The 27,029-nt window shown below is 39.6% G+C and overlaps 1 protein-coding gene across 9 annotated transcripts in view; it reads left to right on the top strand.

The window, feature by feature from the left end:
- UTRN (utrophin) overlaps nt 1–27,029 on the top strand; it is a 943,118-nt gene that overhangs the window by 203,826 nt on the left and 712,263 nt on the right. For all 9 annotated transcript variants that reach the window (XM_089654601.1, XM_089654598.1, XM_089654599.1 and 6 more), the window contains 4 exons: nt 2,465–2,557; nt 14,882–15,054; nt 20,319–20,434; nt 23,627–23,790. In XM_089654601.1, coding sequence (XP_089510727.1) covers nt 2,465–2,557; nt 14,882–15,054; nt 20,319–20,434; nt 23,627–23,790 — 546 coding nt within the window. The remainder of the gene's footprint in view (nt 1–2,464; nt 2,558–14,881; nt 15,055–20,318; nt 20,435–23,626; nt 23,791–27,029) is intronic.

Genomic DNA, 27,029 nt, shown 5'->3' with positions numbered 1-27,029 from the left:
TGTCCCCCCTCTTAGAGTCTCCCCCATTGAACTCCTTTAGTCCGCCCTTACCGAGGACTGGATGGGAGTAGCTGCAACTCTTTGGGTGGGATTTAGCGGGTGGGACTCAGTTGGTGGGATTTGATGGGCTCAGAAACACAACTGTTTTTTTCTACGTGCTGTGGCAGTTCTGTCTTATCCCTCAGTTACATCTGAAGCAGAGGCGGGGCATTACCCCTACTAAAACAAATCTTACCCCTCACCCCCCAAATTCCCCCTCTCAGCACAAATCCTCCCCCCCCACCAGAGTTCCCTTCCTAGCAAAAATTACTCCCCCACCCCCCCACCTGAAAGTAATCATCTTCTCCCTCCCCTCCTAGTACAAATAATCTCCTCCTCCTCACCACAAATTACTCTACCCTCCCCCCCTTGTGTCCCCAGGGCATTTCTCCCTTACCTCAAACACACATACCTCAGATACAGAGTGGCACATGGCTGTGTAATTCTTCCTAGGCCCCTCCTCATCTTGACAGGTCAGAGTTGAGGAGGAGCCTAGGAGAAGCCGTTGTCTAACCACTTGCAGGCAGCTGGTGGAAGAGATGCCGCTGCTAAAGGGGAATAGGATCGCAGCATGGAGGTGTTGCTGCATGTGAGATTGAGATTTTACAGAATTTGTTTACCCGCCTCTACCCACATTCTTTGCTGTGAGGATATGGGGTAGGTAAACCTATACGGCAAAATCCTGATTTCACAGTTCTGATGCAGTGTTACAGAGTGTGAAAATGGAAAGGAGAGAGAATGTATAACCTCCTCCAGTCTCTCCTCTCTTGACCCAACCCTGGTCCTTAAACATTCTGGGCCTGGGCTTGGCCCCTGGTGAAACCTTGACTACTCTATGACTTTATGCTTTGCTGCTGTCTGGGCTGCCTGAGTACACTTCTGTGTCTACTACAAGGTATTCTTCAGCTCCTACTGGGGCTAGGTTGGGTACAGTTATGTTACCCAAGCACAGTAGTTTGATGCGAAAGTATTGGGGGTACCCAAATACCAGAACACTCACATACATTGCTGTGCAACAGTGGCCACAGTACTGTACATACAGTTACTTCCATGTCATCCGCCAGATCATTTTTAACCCCTTCCCGCCCGGCCTAGCAGATTGAAGGCCGGGTGGGACACTCCTCGTTGTGACTGGGTGTCATATGACGTCCTGTCAAAACGAGCCATTCAGGCGACCTGTCACTGGCTGTTTCCATGGGGCACAGTCGATGACATATCACTACATGTTGCCAGTGTCATGTGACCGCTGTGACCAATCACAGCAAATCACATGTCAATTGTATACAATGGATGGCTTCCTGTCATGCCATCCATTGTATACAATTATGTTGTTAGCTGTGACTGGTCAAGGCATTCACATGATACAGACAGGGCCAATCACAACCCATCTGTATCATGTCATCAGATTTGCCCAATCACAGCTAATCACAAAAGTCTGAACAAATCAGTTTCATTCATCAACAATGATTGCAAATATCAATGAAATACATTGGTATTAGCAAACAGAATGTGTTAAAAAAAAATCCTGATCACTTGCCCAGAGTAGTTCAATGTTACTATGGTAACATTGTATTGTTTTGGTCACAGTGTGCTGATAAAAAAAAAAAAAATAATAAAAAAAGGAAAACGTTTTATAAAAAATAAAACAAACAATAGAAACATTTGAAAAAAAAAATACAAATTCAATCATTATTATTATTATTATTTTCACCAAAGAAATGTAGCAAAATACATTTTGATCGAAATTTATGAAGAAATTTTATTTATTTGCAAAATTGTATAACAGAAACTAAGAAAAGTGGGGGTGTTTTTCAAACGTTTCAGGTGTTTTTTGTTTTATTTAGCAAAAAATAAAAAACTCAGAGGTGATTAAAAACCACCAAAAGAAAGCTCTATTTGTGTTAAAAAAATTTATAAAAATGTCATATATGTACAGTGTTGTATGACTGTGCAATTGTCAAAGTGCGACAGCACTGAAAGCTGAAAATGGCCTGGGCAGGAAGGGGCCCAGTATTGAAGTGGTTAAAAAGATTAAAAAGAACCTGAAAATAACCTGAACCCGGTGCAAATCATTATGGTACAGTATATCACTAACAATATAGTTCATTTTGAATATGTTCTATATACAACTACCCTTTGTCTTGTATTCTTTAACCAGATCTTTACTCATTTGTATATGGTTTATATGTGCCCTATCCTCGCTTGCTAAAGGAAGGGTATCGCTGATTAGATATAAGCTATCATTCATACGTTATACTATATAATCTGTATGATATTCTTCTAGTTCTATGCCCACTATAGAAATCAAGCCAAATTATATACAACGTCCTAGTTTCAGCTGTCCTATTTCAGGCTTTTGTAAGTGGTCCATTAGCAACTATTATTCTTATTATTATCTCTGAGTCTAATGGTGCATTATTTTCAGGTGGAGCTGGTGAACATAGGAGGTACAGATATTGTTGACGGAAATCCCAAGCTAACCCTTGGTTTGATATGGAGCATCATCCTTCATTGGCAGGTAAAATATCACCTAGAATGAAATGTTATGCTTTTACATTTTGGGACACACCTATACTGACATTATTCAGACTACAAACTAGAAATAACTACTATATGTGTTAGTGTTATACATGTCAGGAGTTAGAGTTATCTTTTACTCTGTATTAAGGATTTTTATTTTTTCTGCATCCTTTGAACAAAATATAATGGGTTATATATAGAGATGAGCGAATCGAACTTGGCAAAGTGGAATTCGTTTCGAATATTAGGAAAAATTCGATTCGCATCGAATCCGAATTTTAGCAAACTTCGGATGCACGAATCGAATTTTCCCCGATCAGCCGGCAAAAGTGTCACTGCAGAGAGCTCCGCTATTTCTGACAGTTCTCTGACAGTTCTGACAGTTCATTTACAGCGGTTGAAACATTGTATCTATTTGTTTCCATTTAGGATACAGATGTTTTTATTCGGAAATAAATAGATACAATGTTTCAACCGCTGTAAATGTGAAGGAACTGTCAGAGAACTGTCAGAAATAGCGGAGCTCTCTGCAGATACACTTTTTGCTGTACTGGAATTCTTCTTCTTTTCATTCTTCTTCTTCTTTTCATTCTTCTTCTTCTTTTCATTCTTCTTCTTCTTTTCATTCTTCTTTTCATTCTTCTTCTTCTTCTTTTCATTCTTCTTCTTCTTCTTTTCATTCTTCTTTTCATTCTCTCTTCTTCTTCTTTTCATTCTTCTTCTTCTTTTCATTCTTCTTCTTCTTCTTTTCATTCTTCTTCTTCTTCTTTTCATTCTTCTTTTCATTCTTCTTCTTCTTCTTTTCATTCTTCTTCTTCTTCTTTTCATTCTTCTTTTCATTCTTCTTCTTCTTCTTTTCATTCTTCTTTTCATTCTTCTTCTACTTCTTTTCATTCTTCTTCTTCTTCTTCTTTTCATTCTTCTTTTCATTCTTCTTCTTTTCATTCTTCTTCTTCTTCTTTTCATTCTTCTTTTCATTCTTCTTCTTTTCATTCTTCTTCTTCTTTTCATTCTTCTTTTCATTCTTCTTCTTCTTCTTTTCATTCTTCTTCTTCTTCTTTTCATTCTTCTTTTCATTCTTCTTCTTCTTCTTTTCATTCTTCTTCTTCTTTTCATTCTTCTTTTCATTCTTCTTCTTCTTCTTTTCATTCTTCTTCTCATTCTTCTTTTCATTCTTCTTCTTCTTTTCATTCTTCTTCTTTTCATTCTTCTCATTCTTCTTTTAATTCTTCTTTTCATTCTTCTTCTTCTTCTTCTTTTCATTCTTCTTCTTCTTTTCATTCTTCTTCTTCTTCTTCTTTTCATTCTTCTTTTCATTCTTCTTCTTCTTCTTTTCATTCTTCTTCTTCTTCTTTTCATTCTTCTTTTCATTCTTCTTCTTCTTTTCATTCTTCTTCTTCTTTTCATTCTTCTTTTCATTCTTCTTCTTCTTTTCATTCTTCTTTTCATTCTTCTTCTTTTCATTCTTCTTATTCTTCTTTTCATTCTTCTTCTTTTCATTCTTAAAGGTACAGTGTTCTGCACTAATATAAAGGCTCTCTGAAGCCTAGAAACCCTTTTAATAAGTTAAATTCGCGGCGAATAAATTCGCATCGAATCGAATTTCTCCCGCAAATTCGGCGAATCAGCCGAATCGAATTTTTGAATAATTCGCTCATCTCTAGTTATATAGATAATCTGGGCAGTGCTCCTATGTGATCTGAAACAGTCCTAACTACAAATGTGTATCCGTCCAAATAGTAGTGACAAAAAATATATAATAATCCTATATTTATTCATTTATTACAGGTACTTATATAGCGCCTTCAATTTACACAGCACTTTACATACACTATGTTGCCAAAAGTACACCCCTCCAAATCATTGTATTCAGGTGTTCCAATCACGTCCATGGCCACAGGTGTATAAAATCAAGCACCTAGGCATACAGACTGCTTCTACAAACATTTCTGTAAGAGTGAGTTGCTCTCAGGAGCTCAGTGAGTTCAAGTGTGGTACCGTGATAGGTTGCCACTTGTGCAATAAGTCCATCTGTGAAATTTTATTGCTACTAAATATTTCACGGTCAACTATTAGTGGAATTATAACAAAGTAGAAGCAACTGGGAACAACAGCAACTCAGCCACTAAGTGGTAGGCCACGTAAAATGACAGAGTGGGGTCAGCGCATGCTGAAGCGCACAGTGTGCAGAAGTCGACAACTGTCTGCAGAGTCAATAGCTAAAGACCTCCAAACTTCGTCTGGTCTCCAGATTAGCACAACAACAGTGTGTAGAGAGCTTCACGGAATGGGTTTCCATGGCTGAGCAGCTGCATCCAAGCCTTGCATCACCAAGTGCAATGCAAAGCGTCGGATGCAGTGGTGTAAAGCACATCACCACTGGACTCAAGAGCAGTGGAGACGTGTTCTCTGGAGTGATGAATCACGCTTCTCTCTGGCAATCCAATGGACGTGTCTGGGTTTGGCGGTTGCCAGGAGAACGGTACTTGGCTGACTGCATTGTGCCAAGTGTAAAGTTTGGTGGGGGGGGGGATTATGGTGTAGGGTTAATTTTCAGGGGTTGGGCTTGGCCCCCTAGTTCCAGTGAAGGGTCCATAAAGACATGGATCAGCGAGTTTGGGGTGGAGGAACTTGACTGGCCTGCACAAAGTCCTGACCTCAACCCGATAGAACACCTTTGGGATGAATTAGAGCAGAGACTGCGAGCCAAGCCTTCTCGTCCGACATCAGTGCCTGACCTCACAAATGCGCTTCTGGAAGAATGGTCAAACATTCCCATAGACACACTCCTGAACCTTGTGGACAGCCTTCCCAGAAGAGTTGAAACTGTTATAGCTGCAAAGGGTGGTCCAACTCAATATTGAACCCTACGGACTAAGACTGGGATGCCATTAAAGTTCATGTGCATGCAAAGGTAGGCATCTGAATATGTTTGGCAATATACTGTGTATATTGCACTTTCACATCAGTCCCTATACCAAAATAAACACTGATACGGGATTATAATGTATTTTATGTCACTATTTGAGCAGATACACATTTGTAGTTAGAACTGTTTTAGTTGACAGCTTAGGGAGGGGATTTGTGTATTTTTAGCTGTGCAGGAATTTTTTTATTTCTAAAATATAATGGGCTACCATTACTAAAAATAGGTCCTATTTCACTCACTCTGCAATCTCACAAAGCAGTTGCTCCTGGCCAATACTATTGATCTATTTGGGGGCTGGAAACCTCCTGTGTTTTGGGCTAAAGGAGCAGCAACTGTCTGGGAAGCAGCTTATTCATAGCTCTTCAAGATGTAAACACCGCTCTGGGATCCTGCAGGCCATACTGCTGGAAATGAGTATGGGAGTTATCTTCAGTAAAGGTCCCCAATCACGGTGGCATTTCTGCAGATGCTTCATGGATCTTGTCAATGAATATCTCATAGAAATAGTAAAATTATACCTAAAACAAATATTGCCAGATCTATTCCATAACGGGTCATCTCTTTTACAATGGATTTTATTATAGAATAGACAACATCAGAGTAACAGTCAGAAACAAGAGCACTGACCAACAACAAATAAAACTTACAAGTTTTCTGATGAATAGTACAAAAAATGCACAGAAGTATAGACAAAGAAATAAACTTAGTACACAAGTGCAGCATATGAAGAGATAAAATAAAGCATCACAATTTGCAAAAATGTTGGGCAATTAGAGACCAAGGAATTAGTACACAACGATCAAAGATCAGCACACGATTCGCCTACAAAAGGCAGAAAAGGTGGAACACAGAGCCTCACCGGATGCACACTGGCATTCCACATCCAGGTCTCCCAAGGAAGTCCAACAGATAGATACAATATTGCTGGTGCAGTTCTTTTATACAAAAAAAGAAAAGAGGTTACAATCAGCACAAATATCATGAAGGACAACAGACAAAAAAAGAGAAAAGAAAGGGTTCCAGAGTATGCAGAGAAAAAAGTCTCATATCGACAAAAGAGTCTGATCAAATCTAGACGGTTGGGCTATATCAAGCCAGGGACGCCAGATCTGTAGATACTCCGGGTGAGTGTCCAACAACATAGCTGTCAGTTTCTCATTAACCATTCTAAAATTCATCTGATTTTTGACTGCTTCAAAGCTGAGGAGGGGGGGGGGTCTTCCAAGCCCTTGCGATTGTTGCGATTGTTAGTTTGGTAGTCATAAATAGATGCTATGCCAGCTGCCGCTCAGGACGTAGTACGCCCACTAACGGTTTAAATAGTAATGCTTTGTATGGGTTATGCTTAATGTTTGTGTGAAACGTAGTGCGAAGAAGGGCATAGACCCTAATCCACAGTCTGCAAGCCTTGGGGCATGTCCACCAAATATGGGCCATGGTGCCTATTTGCTGACAACCCGGAAGCAAATCGGGGAATATGCGGGGATAAAACTTGCCAAACAGCCAGGTGTGTAATACCATCTATAAATGACCTTATAGGCATTTTATAATATAATAACGTTCCTCGAACATTTAGACAATGCTTGGGTCTTGATCTGCCAGTCTTGTTGATCCAGACCCCCCCCCCCCCGAGTTCCGAATGCCATTGCTGATGATAAGAGCAAAACGGGGGCGTTCTTTAAGAAATAATTGCAGAGTAAACAAGAGAGATCAAGCCCAGGGCATGGGGTCTATGTCTGCAAAAACTTTCAAAAGGGGTCAGCCTATAGGGTCCCGAACGCACATGTATTATAACAGGTCATCTTCATGCTAATCTTTGCACAATTGTAACCTGTTTCACTCAGTCCATTACTTTCAGTCTCCATCTTCTGCCTCCTAGATCATTTGGGTTATCTTCAATTAGAATAATCAACCTCTACTTTGCCCTTCTGCCTCTTATTTTTGTAGGATATAATCTCCAAATGTAGTGGCAGTGTCTTCAAGGGTTTATGTACTTGGGCTCAGAAGGAACCCAATGCAGTATGCTTTCAGAGGAAAATTATGTACTTTTGCTTTGTTTTGACATGATTTTGAGTTGCTTTGATTTGGTTATGATTAGCCTATGAGGCCTAAGAACGGTGTAGGAAACTTCATTGGAACTGTCACCGGTGTCAATCTTAAATTAATGGTACTCCAAAACAGTTCGCAAAATGCAGTGCCATTGCAAGAATCGGGTAGCATGGGTGTGAACACCTCCTTCCGGTGTGGCAAAAAAAAGATTCCTCCATCTTTTTCACATGGGTGTAGTGCAAATTGAACCCATACAAAATTAATTGACTCAAATCGCACTGCAAAGAATCGCATGTGATTTGAACATGAATGCTGTGCTTCTGTGTTTCAAGCCTATTCTCTGTTGCTTTTTATTCACTTGGATTTTGGTGGCAAGAATAGTATTTTTAAATGAATGTACACAGCCCCATATAAGGATGCGCATATGTGGTTAAAACATCTTTTACATTTGCATGTAGACCTGTCATTACAGCAAAAGTGACTATCACAGAGTTTGAGACAAAGTAATAGCTGTAAACGTACCTATTAGTGTTATAGTTTGTCAAAAATGCTATGACTGCCACTTTTGCTTGACAACTTGGTCTGCATGCTAATCTAAAGATATATATATATATATATATATATATATAAATAAAGGAATATGACATAACAAAGGAATTTATATACTGAATACTGTAATTACACACTTTTAACTACAACTATACAGTTAACAAATACAATTCTTTTTCACATCAGTGGTTAATTCTACAAGCGTGACAGCATTATTTCACTAGTATACAATGTATGCTTTATTCCACTTGCTTACATTGCATGCATGTATGTGTTGCCCATCTACTGCATATTGGCGCTTTAGAGTTTTCTAGGGTTTTTGTTTTTTCTTTTGGCCAGTAACATAAAAAGGGCAGAATAATCACAACTGGTGCAATTTGCTAATTCGTGTGAGGAGAAGAGCCTCCGTGTTAGCTCCTGCAGATTGCTTGAAAGAAATATACAATCATGGACAAATTTGTTGGTACCCTTACAGCTCATTGAAATATTGCCTTATTCCTCTTGAAAAGTGATACACAGTTACATAGTTAGTCCGGTTGAAAAAAAAACACACATCTAATTTAACCATTAAAAGGAAAAAAAAATAATACAATCCTATATACACAATCCTATACCCACAGTTGATCCAGAGGAAGGCAGAAACTCAATAAAGCATGATTCAATTTGCTGAAAGTGATGAGGTGATGAAATTAAAAGCAATTGTCGCATGTATACTTAAATGCATTTGGTATGACATAGACTGAAGAAAATAAAGTGTGAATAGGGAGAAATTATGGAACCATGGAGGAGGCTTTCCTGCGTCTGGCATAGGGTGCCTTGAATCTGTTCAGGGTACAATGAAGTCCCAAGACTATTAAGGAATTCTGTAATGAAATGTACTGACCAATGTCAGAAAGCTCTGCCTTAATCCCAGGTCATGGGTCCTCCAGCAAGATACACATAGCTAAAAGCAACCCAGATCAGCTAAGAACACATTGGACTATTCTAAAGTGACCTTTTAAGAGAGCTGCTCTGAATCCTGCCAAACATCTACGGAAAGAGACAAAACATTCAGTCAGGATAAGGCACCCTTCAAACCTGAGACAGCTAGAACAGTTTGCGCAAAAATAATGAGACAAACTAACTTATTGGCGGGTGCAGAAGGCTCATTGAGAGCTACAGAAATTGCTGGTTTGCAATGATTGCCTCAAAGGTTGTGCAACAAAATATTAGCTTAAGTGTCCCATCATTTTGGTCTATTCCGTTTTCATTTGTTTTATTATTTAAAATATTCTGTATCAAAAGCAAAGTCTGATTTTTATTAAAAATGCAATAAGCAGTGACTGGCAATTTGTGGGTTTTTCCTGTTTATGGAAGGGTACCAACAATTTTGTCCATTGTTGTAGCTGTTAGAAAGACTTCTGGCAGGACACTGGGTGGTTAGAAAATCTCTGAGGCTCCAGTGAACTGCAGGCAGGTGATGAAAAGTGGGACTGTGTTTAACAAAACCTTATAGCAATCCTCCTTGCAAACTACAGAAAATTACTTGCAGTGCAACCAAATTAAAAACAAGTTAAAAAGAATTAGGCTTTTTTATGCTAAAAAAAGCTGGATAAAATGCTGGTAATAGTGTTTTTAGTAGTGTTTAGTAGCGTTTAACATTTGTTTCTGCTGGAAAAATGTTCCCAAAAACTCTATTTTCTGTTCCTAATTGCTGAAGCATGAAAAACGCTGCTAGTCTAAAATAGTGTGCATGGACACATAGGAAAACACTATTTAACTTATAGGAGCAGAAAATATGCTGATAACAGCTTCTAGGAGCTTGAATAAAACACTTTTTGAAGGGCATGAAGCCTCAAAGTGAAAATTCCATTTTTTCATGTTAGTCTCATTACACTTCTACCCCTCAAAACTCTTCTGTAGAAGTCTTTCTCCTATCTTTATACTTAGATTTTTTTTTGCTGTGGTATAGTTCTTTTCCAACCGTCATTTGAAAATGCAGTATTCATTAAATCACAAATATGAAAAAATATCCCGGTGCTGAATTCAGGCCTTCTGCTTTCCATAGTTGTGCGTGAGCAAGTAGTTATTTCATGAAACCAGGCTGACAAACTTAAATTTTAAGAGTTTGCCAATGGCAGTGCATGTATTTCCCTGTAAAGTGGGGAAGCCGTGCATTGTTAAAAAGTCTGACAATAAAACCTTAGTATAATTTCAGTCTGAAAATCAATGTACAGTCATTAACACACATATGTTTCCTGAGTAGTCAGATTTGGTTTCATACATACATTATTTCATTTGATGTTGGTGTAATGCAGGCCATAGATGGGTCGAAAAACGGCAGATTTTTCTTTTAAAAAACGAAAAATCGGTCGTTCAAGCGGCCGACGTTACCATCAATGGTAAAAAAAATCGGCCGATTTTCATCCCGTCTACAGCCGGCAAAAGTGTCCTTGCAGAGAGCTCCGCTATTTCTGACAGTTCTCTGACAGTTCCTTGACATTTACAGCAGTTGCAACATTGTATCTATTTGTTTCCATTTAGGATACAGATGCTTTTATTCGGAAACAAATAGATACATTGTTGCAACCTCTATAAATGTCAAGGAACTGTCAAGAGAACTGTCAAAGAAATAGCGGAGCTCTCTGCAGGGACACTTTTTGCTGGACTGGAATTCCTCTTATTTTCATCCTACTTCTTCTTCTTCTTCTTCTTCATCCTCATCCTCTTCTTCTTCATCCTCATCCTCTTCTTCTTCTTCTTCTTCATCATCCTCTTCTTCTTCATCCTCATCCTCTTCTTCTTCTTCCTCGTCCTCTTCTTCTTCATCCTCGTCCTCTTCTTCTTCTTCTTCTTCTTCATCCGCATCCTCTTCTTATTCTTCTTCTTCTTCATCCTCATCCTCTTCTTCTTCCTCGTCCTCTTCTTCTTCATCCTCGTCCTCTTCTTCTTCTTCATCCGCATCCTCTTCTTCTTCTTCTTCATCCTCATCCTCTTCTTCTTCATCCTCATCCTCTTCTTCATCCTCATCCTCTTCTTCTTCTTCTCCTTCTTCTTCTTCTTCATCCTCATCTTCTTCTTCTTCATCCTCATCCTCTTCATCCTCATCCTCTTCTTCTTCTTCTTCTTCCTCATCCTCTTCTTCTTCATCCTCATCCTCTTCTTCATCCTCATCCTCTTCTCCATCCTCATCCTCTTCTTCATCCTCATCCTCTTCTTATTTTCCTTCTTCATCCTCATCTTCTTCTTCATCCTCATCCTCTTCTTCTTCTTCCTCTTCTTCATCCTCTTCTTCTTCCTCTTCATTCTCTTCTTCATCCTCTTCCTCTTCTTTTTCTTCTTTTTGTCTTCCTCTTGCAGGTCACTGCTCATGCGCAGATTTTATATCGGTAAAAAATCGGCCGATTTGCCCACTAATTGCTGCGAAAATCGGCCGATCGGCCGATTTTTTTCCAACTTTACCAAAAAAAAAAAAACGGTCAAAATACCGAAAAACGGCCGAACAAAGAGCCCACTAACGATCCGAAAATCGGCCGATTTTATTTTTGGCCGAAAAATCGGCCGATTTTCAACCCATCTATGGCCTGCATAAGGGGACAGTTCTCACCAACAACTTTCATCATTTATATATTTCTTAGCTAGTCCAGAGTGATATATCCAGTGTATATTGTGAAAAGTGTATCTGTGTCAAGAGATTTCTAAGGAACAGTGCAAGCTAGACTCTAAGGATATTATTTATGTAATAAATTCTGAATATTCGTGAAGATAGTTTCCATCGCAACTCATTCCGAAAAGCTGTTATTAGATAAAATTGCTAGTTACTTTTGCTGACCACCTTCTGAACACTCTAGTTACCTGGATATCATCCCAATCTTCTGAATGTAATATTTTCAGAATTACTGATTCTGCAAGTATGCAATGAGTAAAGTAAAAGCAAAGAAAAAAAAAACCCTGACCTGTATACTAAGTAGAAAGCAATGAACACAGAGAAAGGGATTTACAGTGAGTAACAAAATATAATTTTATTTCTTTCATAATTAAAGTTTCAGTTTCTGAAGAACTTGGCTTTTCAGCCATAACTCTAAATCAGGGCTTTACCATATTGAGATTCTGTTTATGATAAACTAGTAGCAAGTCATGGATGATATCTGCCCAGAGGCCCACCTCCCCTTGCTTTCCAAGAGCTTAAACAGCTTCCAAGAGGGAAAAAAACATAAATGGCATTCTGGCTTAAAGCCATGTGTCTCACAGACCTGTCATTTATCAATGAAAGCAACTTTTCCACCTTTAGAAAATACAATGCTCTATGGAAGAGGTCAGGAGATGACAGGTATTGGGACACCCCTCCAAATCATTGGATTCAGGTGTTCCAATCACATCCATGGCCACAGGTGTATAAAACCAAGCACCTAGGCATGCAGACTGCTTCTACAAACATTTCTGTAAGAGTGAGTTGCTCTCAGGAGCTCAGTGAGTTCAAGTGTGGTACCGTGATAGGTTGCCACTTGTGCAATAAGTCCATCTGTGAAATTTTATTGCTACTAAATATTTCACGGTCAACTGTTAGTAGTATTATAACAAAGTGGAAGCAACTGGGAACAACAGCAACTCAGCCACTAAGTGGTAGGCCACGTAAAATGACAGAGGGGGGTCAGCGCATGCTGAACCGTACAGTGCGCAGAAGTCGCCAACTGTCTGTAAAGTCAATAGCTAAAGACCTCCAAACCTCCAGATTAGCACAACAACAGTGCATAGAGAGCTTCATGGAAGGAGTTTCCATGGCTGAGCAGCTGCAGCCAAGCCTTGCATCAGCAAGTGCATTGCAAAGCGTTGGATGCAGTGGTGTAAAGCACGACCACTGGAGCAGTGGAGATGTGTTCTCTGGAGTGATGAATCATGCTTCTCTCTCTGGCAATCCAATGGACGTGTCTGGGTTTGGCGGTTGCCAGGAGAACGGTACTTGGCTGACTGCATTGTGCCAAGTGTAAAGTTTGGTGGAGGGGGGGGGATTATGGTGTGAGGTTATTTTTCAAGGGTTGTGCTTGGCCCCCTAGTTCCAGTGAAGGGTCCATAAAGACATGGATCAGCGAGTTTGGGGTGGAGGAACTTGTCTGGTCTGCACCTCAACCCGATAGAACACCTTTGGGATGAATTAGAGCAGAGACTGCGAGCCAGGCCTTCTCGTCCGACATCAGCGCCTGACCTCACAAATTCGCTTCTGGTAGAATGGTCAAACATTCCCATAGAGACACTCCTGAACCTTGTGGACAGCCTTCCCAGAAGAGATGAAGCTGTTATAGCTGGAAAGGGTGGTCCAACTCAATATTGAACTCTACGGCATAAGATTGGGATCAAACACCTAGGCATGCAGATTGCTTCTACAAACATTTGTCAGTGAATTCTGGGTTAGGCGGTTGCCAGGAGAATGGTACTTGCCTGACTGCATTGTGCCAAGTGTAAAGTTTGGTGGAGGGGGAATTATGGTGTGGGGTTGTTTTTCAGGGGTTGGGCTTGGCCCCTTAGTTTCAGTGAAGGGAACCCTTAAGGCATCAGCATACCAAGACACTTTGGACAATTTCATGCTCCCAACTTTGTGGGAACAGTTTGGGGATGGCCCCATCCTATTCCAACATGACTACTCACCAGTGCACAAAGCAAGGTCTATAAAGACATGGGGAGGAGGAACTTGACTGGCCTGCACAGAGTCCTGACCTCAACCCGATAGAACACCTTTGTGATGTATTAGAGCAGAGACTGTGAGCCAGGCCTTCTTGTCCGACATCAGTGCCTGACCTCACAAATGCACTTCTGCAAGAATGGTTAAACATTCCCATAGACACACGCCTAAACCTTGTGGACAGCCTTCCCAGAAGAGCTGAAGCTGTTATAGCTACAAAGGGTGGTCCAACTCAATATTGAACCCTACGGACTAAGACTGGGATGCCATTAAAGTTCATATGCATGGAAAGGCAGGTGTCCCAATACTTTTAGCAAAATAGTGCATCTCTAGTCCTGCAGTTACATTGCATTCCTATTTTGTTTATTAATGTCTCAGATTTTATATAAACACCTTGTCCTTGCTTATAACAGAAGGACAATGGAGAAATAACCATCATCATCATAACTAAAGTCTTGATCAATCCAAACTAAAAAAAACTTTTATTGTACTCACTTTAGGAGCAAGGTTTTTGCACTGCTGGGGTAACTCATTATTTGGCTTTTCACAATAGTGTAGAAGTCTTTCCAGATTTCAGTGAATGATAAAATAACAGACGGTGATTGAGAATAGATCAGGGAAAAGATGATGGTAGATTTAGAAAATGGTCCAACAAATTTGAATAGAAATGTTGACGTTCAAGTGACTCTGTCAAGAAAGGAGTATGTAGGCTGTTATTGCTGGCTCCCTTCTAAAGCACAGGACACATGACACATGACTGGGTCTCTTGTAGCAATTTTGAGTCTCATATCCATCACAAGCATGCTGTAAATAAGTATAGAAATTAGTTTTACAGCTATTTCTCTATACATTATACAGGTCAGTGACGCAGTCAGCCTTAAAGTCAAAGATTTACCATGACAGCCAGGACACTAACATTCCCAAAAGATAGGTCAGCAATGGAAGCCTTGATTTTTCCCTTGTGGCAGGTTCTCTTCAAGTAAAATTAAAATGCTGCTACAAGTTTTAGATCAAATTCTCAATATTGTTTTGTTTTTGACAGCATTTTTTGATTTAGCTGCACGGTGCAGAAAGCCAAAGCATTAGGAAGTAATTTTATGTTAGCCCTTCTGTAACCTGTTTACCTGTTCTTTTGCCAGGTGAAAGATGTCATGAAGGCAATTATGTCAGAACTCCAGCAGACAAACAGTGAGAAGATTCTTTTGAGTTGGGTTAGGAATTCAACAAGATCTTATGATGAAGTCAATGTGCTAAACTTCACCACCAGTTGGACAGATGGTCTGGCCTTCAACGGTCTGCTGCACAGGCACAAGTAAGTCATGTCATCACTCTAGACGGGCTACTTTGTACGCTTCATTATTTGTGTCATTCACCTTATACCTCATACCCATTTGACCTCTTTGTCCACACTGTCTACATTACCTTTAAATAAACATCAGTAGCAATGTGATTTACATAGTATTGCACTGGGAGAGAGGAGCAATGATGTGCAGTGTCTGAGCAGTACTACTCACCAGGCAGCAGATCCTGTATATACTGTTTAGTAGGAAATTATGGATCTCTGCATATACATATGTTTACAAATGGTACCCAAAATGTTATTCAACCATTAGCAATCCTTAATATTATTTACATGAAGCTGATCTCAGTAATATGTTGTAGGTTGCAGGAAAGAAAATAGCTGAAATCGCTCCCGCTGAGCCACTGTGTTCTCCCAGGGGAGGGAGCCATCCTTCCCGGGAGAACACAATGAACATTGGTAGTGGCTATAATAGCCGATAGCAATATTTGCATTTAAAATTTGGCAGACTGGTTACACCTACTTTGATCGATCTGCCAAAATTCGAACTGTCTATGGATGGCTTAATACAGGAGGTTTGTTACTGGCCAGGTCAACAGGTCTCCAGATCACAGCTTCTGAAAAACAGCAGAGTTGTTGGATGGATCACAGAATGAAAATAGATAAAAGAAAACCAAAAAAATAGAAAAAAGGAAACTAAGTCTGGCCATACGCTATACAATTTTCTGTCCAATTTCTGCCCAATTTCCCTTACATTTATCTTCAACTATGTAGTGCAAGGGCCTGCCTAATTGGATACAAATGAAAGTGTTGTTTAGGTGTGACTTCATATTATATGGTTTTTGGTAAATCTAAAGCAAAATTCTGAAGAAAATTGTATAATGTATGGCCAGCCTAATACAGCAATGGTAAGCAATATAATAAATGTTTGCTTTTGGGTTTAATATCGATCTAACAATTTTAAAGATCCCATGGTCTTCCTGGCTGTCTGCTTCCACTGCCTAGACAATTAGATTTAAAGCAACAATTATTGGGTTCAAGCAGGCAAGGATACAAATAGAAAGGAAATCAATGTACAGAGTGGTTCATTCACTGTACTAAAGGAACCGTCATTTTGCTAGCTTGAACATCATTATTTTGGTTTGTTATTACTGGCACAGCCTTTACCCCATAGTTGTGATAAAAACAGCCTTTAAAGTTCTAGTATTATTATTATCTTTAGGGGCCATTCACACCTATCATGGCCATTGGTAAGGTGTTATTGAGCCCATCTAGTGTTCATTTAAAAACATACTAAACTGTAGTGCACAGATGTTACCCAGCCATATTGGAAACAGTGAGATTTCTTTTTGAAATGCGTTTTCACACAGCAAAATTATTCTTCCCTGCAAGTACAAAAAACTGAAGTAGTAGAAATGCACTTTGTTCCTAATTTCCTATGCCTTTTGCTAAACAACTGAATCCCACCATCCCCTTCTCAACACAGGAACTAATTGTTCTGTATTCCAAGATAAGTATGTGGAGGGCTTATTGGAGTCCTCCCTGTGTTCAGGGCAACTCAAACTTTTTTATATGATCAACAGGTATTTTTTTCACCTAATGAACAGAGTTAACAGAGTCCTTTCAATTTTGTTTTTAACGGAGCAAAAAAAGAACAAATAGAAAAGTTCAAAGTAAAGGTTTACATACTCTTTAACTTTTAAAGGAGCATCATTTTCTCTGGTGCTGTACAGTAGGGAGTTCATATAAATATGGTAGCAGTTATAAATATTTGATACTATAATTTGTTTTGAAAAAATTTGCTAAATTAAGCAAGAATTCAAGAAAACGTGGTGGGCAAAATGAATGGTATTCTAAAGTGGCACACACTTTAAAATGTTGCTTGCATATCACCTCTGCTTTCAGGTGGAATGCCCTGGGACCACCAAAACCTGTGTGCTCTAATATATTTACTGACCAAACTTCTTGGTCTCTGGCTGTGACTTCACTTACTCCTACCGCCTATGCATTACGGATAGTCCATATGACTGACTGCCTTACTAACCAGTAGCAGGATATATAGGCAGGAGAGTGACATGGCCAGCAAACAGAAGGCTTAGTTGGTGATGGCATTAGAGAGTGCTCTGGGTTTTGGAGATCCTGGAATGCTACAGAAGAACAGAGGCAATATGTAATCTTCTACAGCTGCCTGGGTTTGCCGCTTTCTAAATACAGATATCTTTCTCCACACAGGTTTGTTTAAAGTGAAATGAAACCCTCAGTTTTAGGCACTTTTAGCAGCTGATGTAATCATTACTGAGTATGCACCTTTTTAACTCTTCCCTATGTCCCTGTTTAAACTGGTGCCATGACTGTTGCCCCAGGTTTTCTGTTTCAAGGTGGCTCCTTTTTCTTGCAGTGCCCTATGGAGAAACCCGTGCATGCAGTGCTTAGAGCTGTGTCTCGCTACATTGTGTGCAGCAATAGAAACACACAACCCTGTAGCTTAGGATGGCAAGGTACTCCCCTGCTCCAACCTCCCTCTATTCTCTAAGCAAACAGACTGGCACTAGACTGTCCACTTGTAACTCTTTCCCTTGAATAGCAGAAGTTCAGGGAAGTAGCACTGAGGGAACAGGAGCGAGCAGATTTGAAAGTTGTAAACTGCAAGTGCTGGGCCAAGTGGGGATATTTAATCACGCTCAATGCTCAACGCTAAGAACACTAAGGGTTCAATACTACTTTGAGGATTTAGGTGCACATTTGTAGAAGCCGTATGGATTCCTCTCTCACCCGCTATAAAGAATCTGCAAACCGGGCTACCTGCCAAAGATTTGAGTGGAGTAATTTTTTTTTTTACTGCCTAGCCCACTTAGTATTGGCATTGTGCAGCTCAGTCATTGTCCTTTTCTGCTGCACTTAGTGACAGTCTGCAGGCATGATCAGGCCCATTAGGTTTGTTGAACACATTGCAATCTCTTGGTGGCGTATCCTTAAATTTTTGTTTCAGCGGTCATTCGACAACAAAGCTGATTGCACTGATTGACATAAAGATTGTGAGAAAATCTGCAAATGTATATATGTGAAATACCATCCATAAAATATGGTAAGGAAGTAAGACAAGTAAGGCACATAAAATGCAACTTTAAGTCCTCATGCATACTGGATGTATTTACAGTGGCTGTTTTTGACTTTTGGCATTTTTTTCTAAAGCCAGTAAACTCCCCAGCATGTTATCCTATCTGTCCAGGCTTTAACCCCCCTGGCGGTATTCCCGAGTATAGCTCGGGGTTAACTTTCAGTACCAGAAGCGGTAACCCCGAGCTACACTTGGGATTACACTGCAGTGTTGCTCTGGGATCCCTCTTGCACTTACCTTGTCCTGAGGTCCTGCAATGTCCCCCTTGCAGCGTCCCCGGCCATCTCTTCCGGACAATGCCGGCATCCTTCTTCTGGGTTCCATTCCCTGCGAGCGTCGGGACGTACGGGGGACAAAATTTGACATTCACTCAATACACTAAAATCTGATAATATTACATTACTGTATCAAACAATTTCACATACATTTTGTCCCTAGTGCTTTGTCCTGTCCCCTGCCTGCATTTTTACTGTTCTTTCTGCCTGGAAACTGAGAAACGTCCATGGTGTCCAAAAAGCGTCCCTTTAGGTCAAAAGTGGTTTTAGACCAGCTAGAGAACAGCGATAGTAAATTAGAACTACTTGCAGAATTGAGTGATAATGATTCGTGGGGAAATTCGTCATCAGGCACTGAAAACGATTTTGCGACTAAGATCAGTGATGTGCGAACTTGGCGCTATATTTCACATTTCAGTGTTTTTGGTTTGATTATATTATTAAATTTTTTTTATTATTATATTATTATTTTTTATGATTATTTATTATATTATGATTTATGATTTGTGTTTCAAATTTAACATACCCGGGATGTTTACTAGACTCTTGTTCGGACATATTTCAGTGAGTTATTCCTAAGAATTACAGGCCTACAATAAAATAAAACATATTTCTATTGAAAACAATGTACTGCTTTGAGCACAGAAATACTGACATAACTGAGACCGCTAAGGAGGTTAATCGGTGTTTTTTGGCAGGGGCCTTTTTTGGCTGGAAAAAAACCAGGACTAGTGGGTTTCTAGAGGAGTTTTTTAGCTGTAAAAATGCTCTATTGCTGGTAAACGTGGAAAAATGCGGTAAACGCGGCAAACCAGCATTTTTGGACTTTTTTTGAGCAAAAAAAAATATTTTTTTTTGGTAAAAAAAACTGCTAAAAACCGCAAACACGGCTAAACACTAATGCAAAACATGCTGAAAAACTCATGTTTTTAACTTGACTTTGCACAGCTAATGCTACCAACGTTATTAAAACGCCCCCTGTTTGTTGTGTCATTGATGCCTATTTGAACACTGTCTTTTGTTTTCATTACAGAAGTTGTACTGACTTCTGTACTCACCATTCTTATGAAAAATGGTTTACAGATTTGTATGTCAAGATATTTTTGTACCAAGTGTATAAAATTCAATAAATATTGTTTAAAAAAAAAAACACAAAAAAACATTTTTTTACAGCAGCTGTTGTTGACTTTTGCTGGTTTTTCTACAGCCAGTAACTCCCCAGCATGTTATCCTATGTGTCCATGCACTCATAGGCTTTAATCAGCGTTTTGTTGTTGGAAAAACCCCCCAGAACTAGTGGGTTTCTAGAGGAGTTTTTTTAGCTGTAAAATCGCTCAAACGCTGGTAAATGTTGAAAAATGCAGTAAGATTTGGCAAACCGGTCTTTTGGGGCGTTTTTTTTTTAGCCAAAAAGTTTTTTTTGTCTTAAAAGCACAAAAAAATGCAAACGTGGAAAAATGCGGCTAAAGGCTAATGCAAAAAAGTTTTTAGCGCAACTTTACACAGCTAACACTACCAGCATTATTAAAATGCCTAGTGTGCATGGAGCTTTAGGTAAACTTTACAATTATACCTCAAAATGTGTACTCACTAAAAATACACAGTAAGGGTAATTTTAGTAATGCAAACCAAATTTTCCTGTAATGACTCTTGATTTACTAAATTAGACTGTATATGAAATTCCCATGTTTGCTGCAAATCAGCTGCTGCTAAATGTCAGCATTATTATAAAGATCACAGTGAGTTTCTCTGATTACTTTCTTTGCTGGTTTGTTTAATAGATTTGTGTTTAAAAAAAGTGTTTTTTTTTCTATTCGTTGGTTTTCTAATGTTGTATATATTGTGCTAATGTTTGAAAATTGTCCTGCTTATATTTATTTCAGACCTGACTTGTTTAGCTGGGAAAAAGTTACCAGGCTCTCTCCACTTGAAAGGCTGGACCATGCCTTCAGCATAGCAAAAAAGCACTTGGGAATTGAAAAGCTGCTTGACCCTGAAGGTAATGTTGCAGAAATGTTCTGGAATTTTATTGCAATGCATGTCAACAGCACCGCCTCTTCTTATCTCTGTTTTCTTGTTGGATGAACAGTATTTTTACATACAGAACAGCTCTTGGCTTTTCAGCTATGTTCATCCTCTTGTGGTTTTTCTGCTGCTGGGTAAAAATGTGCTACTTAGAAGAAGTATACTCTAGTGAAGGACCTTTGTTAAATTCCAGTCTTGGGATAGAATTTTGGTAGATCTGTGGTAGCATTGCACTGGATTAGCTTTATCAAGAACATGACAGACACAGAGAAGAATGTGAGAGTGAAAACTAAATGAGCAGGTGCTAAAGAAAGATCATAGGTTTTTTTATTGCATTTTATTTGCAGTAGCTTTCCAGTATCTTGTAGAAAGTAAAAGTGAATTCCTATGCCATGCCTAAAGGGAAATTTCAGCTACTTTTTTAAAGCAGCTTGGGGAAGACTTAACTCTCGTACACACAATGAGACGAATGATCATCCGTTTTTTTTTTTCCATGCTGGTCTCATATTTAAAATTAATAGATTACTAAAGTTACGAAAATTCTGGTATGACAGAATACAACTTCGGAAGCAGGGGCATATCATGAAATCAGGGGGTCCGTGTGCAAGATCAAAATAGGGTCCTAGGAATTGAGAAAACTAATAATGGGGTGTGCGAAGAGCTCCGCAGTGAAAAGTGGGCATGGTTTAAATTATGGTTAACATTGGGCATGGCTTAAAGGGGGTGTGGTTAAATGGAGACTACCACACGTGTGGTTTTGGGGGGGGGGGACCATGTGGTTGAGCTGTGGTTTTACTGCTCCAACTTTAGCTGACAATTCAGTGGCTTGGAGAGTACACATGCTGCAGCAGGGGCAGGAATTTTACCTTCAAGTGAACTAGGCTGCGTACAATGCATGTGGTTGCAGTGAAGTGGTGCAGCATTTAGGGTGATAAAACAGGCAGTGAGAAGGTAGCATATTGCCTCCTCACCATCTGTGAAATGCCTATGAAAAGCAATATGAGTGTGGATTGCTTTTCAGAGGAGTGTCAGTCTTTGTGAATGTGCCTTAAAAGATAAGTTGTTTTTTTCCCCCAAATTATACTTACCTAGGTGGATGCAGCATCGGTCTGATGCTGCATTTGCCCCCCCGGCTCTAAGTTTGAGGAACTCAGCAATCACATGACTGCTGTTTGCTGAGTTCTCACCACCACTGTGAGCAGAGAGCAAACCCCTCAATAGATCATCTGTCTCCAATATGCCCTGTTGCATAAGAAAATCCCCGCTAGATATAATAATAATAATTAAAATAATTAAAAATAATGTCTTACTACAGATATGTAGTATGGGTACACTCATCCATGTGGCAATGAACTAAACCACTAATGCACGAACCCCATATGTCACCATATCCACCATATCCACAAAAATTACCTCGCTGGCTATAGGGATCATCAAGTTTGCACCAGTGTGTGCAAAACTACTTACCCTAGAAAAGGTTTTGGGGAAGAATAATCATGTGTTCCCATAAGACAAAAAAGCATTCCCAAAGTCAAAGAATCAAAAAAAGAAAACCCTACGTGTTTTGCTCCAAGCCAGAGCTTCATCAGGGTTGAAATAAAGTGAGCAACAAAAATAAAATACATTTCAAGTCACATGGTGAGGAAATGGCATCTATTGTTTGTTTCTGTCTTGTTTATAACCTGGTCGCCACGTGCATAACGTAATGAAGTCATCACACGCGTGTCATCACGCACATGCATCATGACGCAAATGACGTCATGACGCCATCACTTCCACACTGACTTCTGCACATGCTCAGTGTGAAAGTAGATCGCCATCATACACTGGACTTAAATAGGTGTCAGAGTGGGAACAAGGAAAAAAGAAAGAAAAATCCCTTTTGTAGCTTTATCTACACAATTGTATTTTTCATAGGGGATATCAATCATAATCCCATTATTTCTTCTGGCCATTAATTATTTTTTAATCAAACTGGTGACTATTCCTATAATGTCAAAGGTCATCCTCTAATTTTAACATAGTCCACACAGAGATCTAAAAAAGGCAAATCCAGGCTGCATACCAACATCACTAGTCATATACAAAGCGCTGAGCAAACTGTTGGCGCTATATAAATCCTGTATAATAATAATAATATACAAAGGGCAAAAAGGTAAAACCTTAATTTAGCTGCACTGACTAAACGAAAATTCTTGTTCTGTTATCATACAAAAAAAAAGTTTGTGCATGGTCCTTCTGAAATTTGTGCATGAATTGTCGTGATCGGCTTTCGAAAGCTATGTACTAATGATTAGATTATCGGAGATCTCTGAATATTCTCATCTTGTGTATGAGGCTTTAGAACCAGTCATTTGTTATTTCTGTCTGTGCCCTTATTAATAAGTATATCTTTCATTTGCTGTTCCATTAACTTTTGGTAAAGTTGGCCATTCAGCTGGTTCAGCCGGGACTGCCCAAATTTAGTGCCATGTGTGGGGTTAAACAGGAAAACTAACTTTGGTCAAAGTAGACAAAAATTTTTTTTTTTTTTTTTTTTTTTTAGGTTTGTTACGTATTTATCTAGAAATGGCATGGAAAAAATAAAATATCACCAGTATCCAGTGTTAATTTCGTCAACAAAATTATTTTCGAATTAACAGTATTTTAGTCAACTAAACAACGTCTAAAACTAAAACAATTCAGATGACTAAAATATAATTAAACTAAAATGGCATTTTAGTCAAAAGACTATGTCTAAAACTAAATTGAAATTTGAAGTAAAAATTAACACTGCTAATATTATCATCAATAAAGCTTTATTGGAAAATAAAAACCAGCATATGTATTACTTGGCTAAATCAGTAGTCCAGTTTCATAAATAAAAGAATCCCCCCCCCCCCGTAATAAAAAATTGTCATCATCCAAAGTATATGGGTAATTTTTGAGGCTAAGAAAGTAATATAAGATAGTCCTCAGCTTGATTATTGTGTGTGAATAAGTAAAGGATCACATTTTCAATTCTAGTTTTGAAATCTCAGAAATGTATTTATCTCACCAGTCAGCTAGTTTTATGACAATAACGTATTGCGGATGACAAATGCCATATAATTCAGAGCTTCAGGTATGAAAAACATATTCTTTTTAGTTTGTCTCTTAAATATTCTCACTTTTGTTTCTTATACAGATGTGGCAGTGCCGCTGCCTGACAAGAAATCCATACTTATGTACTTAATGTCCCTTTTTGAGGTGCTACCCCAAGAAGTAACCCTGGATGATATCCATGAGGTAGAGACTCTTCCTAGGAGATATAAGGGAGTATGTGAGGACATACCTTTCACAAAACAACAGGTATGTAATGGTATAAACACGCTATACAGTATCTCCTTAAGTTAAAGGTACACACTGGTCATAACTGAAAATAAAATGGTTGTAAAGCCTTAAGGTTATTTTTTTACCTTAATGCTTTCAAGGTATTAAGGTAAAAAACCTTCTGTGCCTGGGATCGTACACCATCCCCCCCCTTAACCCCATGTGATTTCCAATATCATGCAAGTAGGGTATACTTAAAAGATCCTTTAGGGTTGGAGAAAACTATCTGCTATAGCTGATGAGGAATTGGGTTTTGTCTTTACCTAGGAAGGGTGAAGGCTTTTGTCAAGGGTGATTTCATGTCCTTTTTCCGTATCAATGAAAAGTCTTTCCCATGGCAGCTTAAGACTAGCTGATATTACGTGTGAATGGAAATACAGGCCACAAATATTTTCTTTGGATAAAGTGGTTTTCCTATATTTTACAGGTTTTCCTATATATAAATTAAAATCAACTCCTCCCCAGCCCTACTAAGCTAGTCTAAACAATATACTGCACCTCAGCTGCTTATTTATCTCTGTATCACAATGGCAGCCTGCATAGTGTTTAGATCCTTTTTGCAGAAATGCGTTTAAAGGATAAGTTCACCTTTGGGAACATGTTACTTGTTACATCCATTTATAGAGGGGAACATCTAACCTGCTCCTGTGCCTGCAGCTCTTGATCCTGTCCCCTCTTTTCTTACTTGGCTGCATTATCATTCACAGAGTCCAACATCTATGGCTAACATACATATATATTGTCAAAAGTATTGGGACGCCTCTCCAAGTCATTGAATTCAGGTGTCACCTCCTTGACCACAGGTGTATAAAATCAAACACATAGACATGCAGATTGCTTCTACACACATTTGTGAAAGAATGGGTCGCTCTCAGGAGCTCAGTGAACTGAAGCGCGGTACTGTGATAGGTTGCCATCTGTGCAATAAGTCCATCTGTGAAATTCCGTTGCTACTAAAATATTCCACAGTCAACTGTTAGTGGTATTATAACAAAGTGGAAGCAACTGGGAACAACAACAACTCAGCCACAAAGTGGTAGGCCACGTAAAATGACAGAGCGGGGTCAGCGCATGCTGTAGCGCACAGTGCGCTGAAGTTGCCAACTGTCTGCAGAGTCAATAGCTAAAGACCTCCAAACTTCGTGTGGTCTTCAGATTAGCACAACAATGCATGGAGAGCTTCATAGAATGGGTTTCCATGGCCGAGCAGCCGCATCCAAGCCTTACGTCACCAAGTGCAATGCAAAGCGTCGGATGCAGTGGTGTAAAGCATGCCACCACTGGACTCTAGAGCAGTGGAGACGTGTTCTCTGGAGTAATGACTCATGCTTCTCTGCCTGGCAATCTGAAGGACGTATCTGGGTTTGGCGGTTGCTAGGAGAGGGTGACTTGGCTGACTGCATTGTGCCAAGTGTAAAGTTTGGTGGAGGGGGGATTATGGTGTAGGGTTTCTTTTCAGGGGTTAGGCTTGGCCCCTTAGTTCCAGTGAAGGGAGCTCTTTAGGCATCTTCATACCAAGACATTTTGGACAATTTCTTGCTCCCATCTCTGTGGGAGCAGTTTTGGGCTGGCCCCTTCCTGTTCCAGCATGACTGTGCACCAGTGCACAAAACAAGGTCCATAAAGACATGGATGAGCGAGTTTGGGGTGGAGGAACTTGCTTGGCCTACACAGAGTCCTGACCTCAACCCGATAGAACACCTGTGGGATTAATTAGAGTGGAGACTGTGAGCCAGGCCTTCTCGGTCCGACATCAGTGCCTGACCTAAGAAATGCGCTTCTGGAAGAATGGTCAAACATTCCCATAGATACACTTCTAAACCTTGTGGACAGCCTTCCCAGAAGAGTTGAAGCTGTTATAGCTGGAAAGGGTGGGCCAACTCAATATCGAACCCTACAGACTAAGACTGGGATGCCATATAAGTTCATGTCCGTGTAAAGACAGGCATCCCAATACTTTTGGCAATATAGTGTAACAAAAGTACATTTTAGGAAATAGTTTCATGCGTCGGTCATTCTCTTGCTAATTGTTATTATACAGTCTACTTTTGTTGTAAAAATGTCTACAAGTGTACTTCTTTCCCTAAACTTCAGGCAACCTCTTCTGTTCTAATCCTCATTCTCAGCTCATTTCACTCCTCGTGCTCTGTTAATCCTCAGCAGACTGATCTCCCACTGTCTTCATAATTAGAGAATACCAGCATTTCTTAGAAATGACAGTGTGCCTTCTCATTCCTCAGCTATGAGACTTTGTAATGTATAAGGAGCAGGCTCTTGTACTGCTGGCACGCTTTCCCAGACTGCTTTGTGGAGGATCATCATAAACTGCAGTGTGATGACAACTGACAAAGCTGAGCAGAACGGGAGACACGCCATTATACTTGGCCAGCTCAGTTCTGCTTCGTGAGTGCTTTTATACTCATGGGGATAGAGGAAGCATCTCAGTTTTCCAGCATCAGTCTGTTTGGCCTATAAATGTTACTTTAATCATTACTTTTTTTTAACAAACCATATTTGTTTTCTTAAATAAAAATGTATTAATGCAGACATTTGAATAAACATTACTTTTCTGATCCATGCGTCCATGCCATATTGCAAAGCCAGGAGGAAGAATATAGGAGGGTGACCTCCCTGCTCTGGCCTTCTGATTGGGAAATGAAGGAGCCAAAGCACACCAATGAGGTGACCTTACAGCACCTGGCAGAGAACATTACAGCTTTCCAGTTTGTGTGTGGTGATTCAGGGAGGCAAAAAAGTAGTCTTCGTTTAGTCTCACTTAAGACCGAGAGAAGAAATACCCTGCTTGGACAAAACATACGTTTGCTGAACTACAGGCAAACAGATAAACACACATTTGTCAAACATATATTGGAGCTATTTCATATGCCAAAGATTTGTTTTATTATTTAATTTTTGTACAACCAGTCCTGAGATTTACATAGCCCTGCAAGACTGCACTGACAGGTTAATGACCTGATATTTCATTACTGCTGTTAAGCAATGTGCCTTGCTACTCTGAGCCTTTAATAGGACAGTGAAGGAGCAGTATTAGACTGATGAGCTAATCCGTCTGCTCATTCCTCTCCTGCTAGCATGTGCCTTGTCAACACATGTGTAAAGCAGTCCATACATGAAGCAAATTTATTTCCTTAAATTTGATCGATCAACTTAGATTTGAACCGTCTATGGCTGGCCTAAAGCCTTGTACACACGATGAG

This window comes from Staurois parvus, unplaced genomic scaffold (assembly GCF_062004578.1).
Source record: "Staurois parvus isolate SC_StPar_1 unplaced genomic scaffold, SC_StPar_1.0 ptg000780l, whole genome shotgun sequence".
Lineage (NCBI taxonomy): Eukaryota > Metazoa > Chordata > Amphibia > Anura > Ranidae > Staurois > Staurois parvus.
Note: the sequence above shows the minus strand (reverse complement) of the source record. Positions and strands in the feature narration are given on the sequence as shown.